The sequence below is a fragment of the Cajanus cajan genome, chromosome 4 (genome assembly GCF_000230855.2).
Source record: "Cajanus cajan strain Asha chromosome 4, NIPB_CcT2T_4, whole genome shotgun sequence".
Lineage (NCBI taxonomy): Eukaryota > Viridiplantae > Streptophyta > Magnoliopsida > Fabales > Fabaceae > Cajanus > Cajanus cajan.
The window spans coordinates 741,120-748,517 of NC_138520.1; the positions used below are offsets into that span (position 1 = coordinate 741,120).

The 7,398-nt window shown below is 30.3% G+C and overlaps 1 protein-coding gene across 1 annotated transcript; it reads left to right on the plus strand.

Moving 5' to 3' along the window:
* Positions 1-2,085: 2,085 nt before the first annotated feature.
* LOC109796297 (protein FAR1-RELATED SEQUENCE 5) lies at positions 2,086-6,974 on the plus strand. Its single transcript, XM_083073228.1, has 2 exons — positions 2,086-4,189; positions 6,844-6,974. Exons 1-2 carry the CDS (start codon positions 2,086-2,088, stop codon positions 6,972-6,974), a joined length of 2,235 nt encoding a protein of 744 aa, XP_082929354.1.
* The last annotated feature ends 424 nt before the right edge of the window (positions 6,975-7,398 follow it).

The following is a 7,398-nucleotide window of genomic DNA, read 5'->3' on the forward strand; positions in this document are numbered from 1 at the left end:
TCAAAAATTAATATGCCTACCGTCCTCAATTAACCAGTCGTATTCATCTTAATATCTTGCAAATTACGTAAAATAGATGACCAGAAGATGATTCGTAACCCACCAAAGGCACTTACCCTCATAAATGTTGTCTATTGCTCATTAGAATGCATAAAATTCCAAGCCAGCTTCAACGTGGTTGCCTCGTTGAGTGTAAAAATAAAAAGTTACACGTAGCTAGACCTCCTTCAGTCACAATAAGGTCTGCAAACTAATTTCCATGCAACTGTAACCACGACGAGTGTGCATCTCTTGACCATATAAAATTTCTGATAAGCCTCTCCACTTGTTTCACAAACATTTTAGGCCAAGAATAGATATGGAAACTATACAATATATATAGAATTCCTGAGACGACTGCATTAACCAGTTGAACTCGTCTCATAATCATAGAGAGTAACACACCCTTTTGGAATGCCAATTTTTCCTTGATTTTGTTCAACATTCCTTGCATTTGTTTTGTGTTGGGATAAATTTCTTAAGTCAAATAGAAATTATCCATTAATTAGTATTAAGAACCGTTGTCTCAGATTACAGGGTTAATATTAATAACACGTACCTGTATCTATTGACGTTGATCAAAAAGTTGCAGCAGAATTGTCTATTGGTACAATAATCCTCCTTAGCCAAATCACTGAATTCCTTGATGGGACTAGATGTTACTCTTCTGATGGAGAGACAGAGAGACGTGTATTTCTAATTTGGCATATTGGGGACCATAACTATCTTTACGATTTTAAACCTATTAAGGTTTCATTAAACTCTAACGGGTCAAATCTGGTTTCCACTTATTTAGACCCATATCAATTTTTTCTGTTGGGAGTTTAAAGTTTCACTAAAATTAGATAACTTTTATTAAGCTCAATTAAATGTAAATAACTAATATAAATACTACAAATGATATATGTAACTTACAATAATTATTAGAAATAAAATTTCTAAAATTTTGCCCCTGGCTTACCCCCGAATATGAGGGATTAAAATCTTCTGTCTCCAATCCCTGTCTCCAATTCCTGTCCCTCTAATCACAAAATGCCATCTCAACCACATTATTACTTTTAATTTTAATTTTAATTTTTAAAAAGTGGAACCCATCATCCGTTACAGAACCTCCGTTACAGTTTTTTTTTTATTCTCATAACTTTTTCTTCACGGAAAGTGTTACGTTTTTTTTTAACTTTTTCCATAACCGATTTGTTTGTTTGTTTGTTTTTTGTTTTTTATATTTTTCTCCTATTCATAAAACCAACGTAGAAAAACCCTGCACCTTCCCCGCTTGCATTTTCACTTCATGCCGTTTGCGATTTTGGTATTGTTTCAGTTTATTCAACATTGATAGACTAAAAAATATACCGTACATAATAAAAATCTAAATTATCAAATTCATATATACTTAAGTTATAGTTATTTAATTTAATATATACTTAAGTTATATTTATTTAATTTAACTCTAGTATTAAACAGATAAATTCAGGAAATTTAAAATTGTTTATCATAAAATATAAGAAATTTACAAAATTATAGAATTAAAAAGCATGTAATAGAGTAATGAAAAATTTTAATTTAGATGATAATAAGAACTGTTAAAAATTGATTTGACTAATTCTTTTCATGTAAATTCTTTCTAATTTTTATTTAATATTAAAAATTATATATAGTTAATTCAATAGTTCCCAAATATATTTATACCTTAATTTATTAATTCCAAGCTTTTTGGCAACACTTGTGCCTCCACTCATCACTCTTGTTGTTTTGTCTCTCTTTTGACGAACAGATCTAAAAATACGTTAAAGACTTTATTGACAGGGTCTCACGTAAGTCATTCTCATGTTTCTCATTAGCTTTTGGTTTCTCCTACTCCTATTCTTTTTCTCGTTTCACATTACATAATTTGTGGTTTTCTTCTTGATTTAAGATTTATTTGATCTCTTTAAATATTTTGTTTGTTTTGTTTTGTTTGACTCTAATTTTGTTAGATTGTTACACAAGTTCGTTCTTTATTTCACACGTATCTGATTCTTTGTCACTTGCTTAGAGCATTGTGTTATGGCTGAAGAAGAACATCAAGAAATAGGCATTGATAATGTGGATGAAATTGAAGGGAAAAAAATTGATATGATACATGATACAATTCCTAGTCAATTTATACCAAAAGTTGGGATGGAGTTTGAGACTGAAGATGCAACATATAATTTTTACAATGATTATGCTTATAGAGTGGGTTTCAGTGTGAGGATTAGCAAAGGGCATAAAGATAAATATGGGAAGATTGTCAATAGAGTATTTTGTTGTTCATGCGAAGGATATCGTGGGAAAGATAAGCGAGAAGATAATGTCAAAAATCCTCGACCACAATCAAGATTTGGTTTTTTGGCAAAGATGAAAGTTAATAGTCGTTTAACGGGAAAGTATCGTGTAACTGAATTTATTGCCGAGCATGCACATGAGACTACAACTCCTAGTAAGAGTCATTTGCTTAGATCTCAAAGGACAATGACTATTCCTCAACTAGTCGAGGTTCATTTAGCTGATGATTCTGGAATTACTCCAAAAGCAAGTTGTGAGTTAATGGCTAGGCGAGCTGGTGGTCATGAAAATCTTGGATTCATTCCTGAAGACTATAGAAATTATTTACGTTCCAAGAGAACAATGCAAATGAAGTCAGGAGATACAGGTGGTGTGCTAGAGTACTTGCAAAAAATGCAATTAGAAGATTCTAATTTCTTTTATGCAATACAAGTCGATGAGGATGACTTAATTACTAATATCTTTTGGGCTGATGTGAAGATGATGATTGATTATTCATATTTTGGTGACGTTGTTTGTTTTGATACTACTTATAGAAAAAATAAAGAAGGTCGTCCATTTGCAATGTTTGTTGGAGTCAATCATCATAAACTTACCATTATTTTTGGAGCAGCATTATTATATGATGAAACGACAGAAAGTTTTATTTGGTTGTTCAATACTTTTGCTAAAGCTATGTCAGAAAAGAAACCAAAGACTATTCTTACTGACCAAGATGCAGCAATGGCAAAGGCATTAGCTTTGGTATGGCCAGAAACATGCCACCGCCTCTGTATTTGGCATTTGTATCAAAATGCATTAAAGAAACTGAGTATAGTGTTTGGGAAGTTTCAAGACTTCAGTAAGGATTTTAATAAATGCATATATGAATATGAAGAGGAAGAAGAGTTTATAATAGCTTGGAACAATATGCTTGAGAAATATGATCTTAAAGACAATAGTTGGTTGAAACAGACTTTTGCTTTAAAGGAGAAATGGGCATTAGTTTATGGTCGAGAGAACTTTTGTGCAGACATGACTACCACACAACGAAATGAGAGTATGAATAATGTAATTAAAAAATATGTGAGTTATCAACATGATTTACTAAGATTTTTTCATCATTTTCAGAGAATGGTAGAGGATCGTCGATATGAGGAATCAAAGGCAGATTTTAAAGCAACCCAAAGAAGTTTAATTATGTCATTTGATGTGGAAATTCTACGGCATGCGGCAACAATTTATACTCCTGCAATATTTAAGATGATCCAACACGAGGTATCAAGTGGTTATGATTGTAGTATGTATATTTCCTCTCAAAATGGGGAAGTTACTGAATATAAAGTTACCTCATATAAGAAGTTATTTCAACATATTGTCCATTATGACTCCTCTATTGGTTCAGTGAAGTGTAGTTGTAAAAGGTTTGAGTTTGCAGGGATTTTATGCTCACATGCTCTCAAAGTTCTCTCTTCAAGAAATGTTATGAAAATTCCTGCTATGTATGTATTAAAGAGATGGACAAAACATGCAAAAATGGGAAATGGTATGCCAACTAACCATTCTATAATCCATGAGGACCCTAAAACAAAAATAGGTATGCGTTATAAAGACATATGTAGGATGCAAGTTCAGTTAGCAACTAAAGGAGCGATAACTGAAGAAACATATAATATAGCTATTAGTCATTTAACCAAGGCCATGAATGATATAGATGTTTGTCTTGAAGGTAGAGACAAGGAAACTAGTACTAGTGATGGTTCACTTATAAATATTGAAAAAGGTTGGTGTAGTGGGAATAAGGATAATGTGAAAGGAATAAAGACCAAAGAAAGATTTCGAGGATCATCTACTAGGCCAAAAGGTATTCTTGAAAGAAGAAAAAAAAAAGAAAACTATGCAACAAGATGAACCTTCCATGAATAACTTAGATAATGAATTGCCTTCATATCAATTTAGTCAGGTATTTTCTAATTTATTTTACTTTTTGTTTTTCATGCTAATTTATAATCTATATGATAATTTGTAATTGTTATTAAAATTGTATTATTTAGTTTCCCACATATGTTGCCAACAATACATTCATGGAGTCAAGTAGTAACATGAGCATGACAGAGTTGTTACAGGTGATAAATTATAGTGCCTTCTATTTTTGTTAATTTAATATTTCTTTTAAATTACGTTTGTAAAATGGGGTATATGTATATGTACAAGCACAACTATCTAGCATTGAACATGGAACAGATGATGTTACAAATTCTCAAAGCAAAGGACAAAATGATATGTGAAGCAATTTGGTCATATAGAGTTTTTATAAACATCAAGATGTTTCAATGATTTTACTTTAAAATTTTGGATTTATGTATTTTTCAAACTTTGCAAATACACTATTGCAATTTAGATATTTTTATTAGCCTTGTATTGTAAAAATAAAATTTCTCACTTTATTAGATAATCTTATTATGATCAAACAAGAAATTCATTTGATGTTATGGTTAATGCAAAATAAAAGTTATAGCAATAAAATAACCTTTGATCTTTTTATTATTAATGAATTTATAATACATCAGTACAATTTTACTAGCTCATATTTGAAGTTTAATTACAATTGAATAGTTTGCAATCTTTACATATCAAAAGTCAAAATGTATTTTAGTCTTCAACAATCACATATAGTTGAAATTCAGAATCTAATGCATTCACTGATGCATCCTTGTGTGTTTGTAGTCTTGGTGAAGCTTTGTATTTGGTAGAGGAACCATTGGTGTGATCAATAAATTAAAAACCTGTTGGCTTTGGTATCACTAACCTTCACAATATTAGATCTTATAATATGTGTGTAAGTTATTAGAATATCAATATAAAAAAAGAATGCTAGGGAAAAAATTATTATAAATAGGAAAATTATTTTTTATTTATTGAAAATATGCCGATGAACAATATCTATTACATATTCTCTTAGGCCTTTTATTTTTATTTATTTTATGTAAATTATTTTTAATTTAAAAATATTTAAATATAATATTTTTTTAAAAAAATATATCTAAAAATAATTTTCCTATTTATAATATTTATGTGAATCGTATTCCTAAAATTACAAAATAAAAATAGATATTTTCTTAGAAATAAAATATATCTGAAAAAAATTATATAATTATTTGACAAAATAATAGTTTTGACCTGGTAGATACAATAAATTAGGAAAAAAAGTTAGGAAAATCAAAATATAAGAAAAAAACTTAATACAATCAGTTAAGTAAAAAGTTAGGAGAATCAAAATATAAAAGAAAAAACAAACAAATAAGCATAAGGGAATCGGTTATAGAAAAAGTTTAAAATTTTTTTTTCATTACTCAATTACATGTTTTTTAATTCTAATTTTGTAAATTTCTTATATTTTATGATAAACAATTTTAAATTTCCTGAATTTATCTGTTTAATACTAGAGTTAAATTAAATAACTATAACTTAAGTATATATTAAATTAAATAACTATAACTTAAGTATATATGAATTTGATAATTTAGATTTTTATTATGTACGGTATATTTTTTAGTCTATCAATGTTGAATAAACTGAAACAATACCAAAATTGCAAACGGCACGAAGTGAAAATGCGAGCGGGGAAGGTGCAGGGTTTTTCTACGTTGGTTTTATGAATAGGAGAAAAATATTAAAAAAAAAACAAACAAACAAATCGGTTATGGAAAAAGTTAAAAAAAAAACGTAACACATTCTGTGAAGAAAAAGTTAGGAGAATAAAAAAAACTGTAACGGAGGTTCTGTAACGGATGATGGGTTCCACTTTTTAAAAATTAAAATTAAAATTAAAAGTAATAATGTGGTTGAGATGACATTTTGTGATTGGAGGGACAGGAATTGGAGACAGGGATTGGAGACAGAAGATTTTGATCCGAATATGAGGACTCCTAAACAAGTGAATGTAAAAAAAAAACCCAAAATGGCCCGTATATCCGAGCAACTTTAGCTGAAGACAATGAACCATAGTAAATTTTGCATTTCTTTGGACTAATATAAGTTAACATGAAGCTTCACCCTATTGTCCAATAAGTGACATTATTAGGTTCTTTAAATTTGTTGTAGATCCCCTACAAAATATTGAGATATCATCGTGTTTACGATGGAATTTGCAGATTCTTTTTATTTAGACTAGCACGAAAATGTTTCAATTTAGGTATATAGAACGAGACACAGAGTAGTAAGAGACTTTAGTAATTACTTGTTTCTAAAGATTCTTCAATAATTAACAAGCAATGGGATCCATACATATAAATGCTTAGATGAACAAAATGGATAATTGAAATATTTGCAATACAAATCATTGTTCAACTTACATAATGTTCCAGAATTACAATATCAAAGTGATGTAACTAAGTGATTAAAAGAAATAACTGAGGGAACTAAGGTAATAATTCTACTCCTAAAAAGAGAAAATAAAAGTGGCCGAGAAGTAGTCATACCCAAAGATAATTCCTCGCATGGAAGCCATGTGTGCAGGTAGAGAATGCTTCAGAATTTGGTTCAAGTATGAGTTTTCCGACCTTGTGACAATGCAGGTTTCTGGAATTTATAGAGTGAATCAATGGCGATTAACTCACTCGGATGCTTCTGCACGTAGACCACTATGAGATAATCGCTGCCCACTATGCTCATTATGTGGCTTCTAAAGTGTAACTTCTCACAACCGCTCCTCGTGTATATTAACTTCTCAACCAATAATTGTCTTCGAATTCGAATTAGCTATTGTTGGCAGATGTTGATCAATATGTATGACTTCAACTTTTCAATCGTGACTCGAAAAACACTCAAACAGACCCCTTGTACGTTCCCAATAGGTGTTCATTTTAATATTCTCTCGAGTAACACCGGTTCGATTCTTAGGACTTTCGAGTAGACCTAACAAATGCCCCCCTAGGAATTCGATCTTGATGTGCATGCTGGCCAGAGAGATTCGAATTCCTATCAAGCTTTACTCCAATTACTTAGTCGGAGTCTACATCTTTCGATGAAACCCTATTCTGATCTGTACTTTTTGATTTGCAATTAACCCAT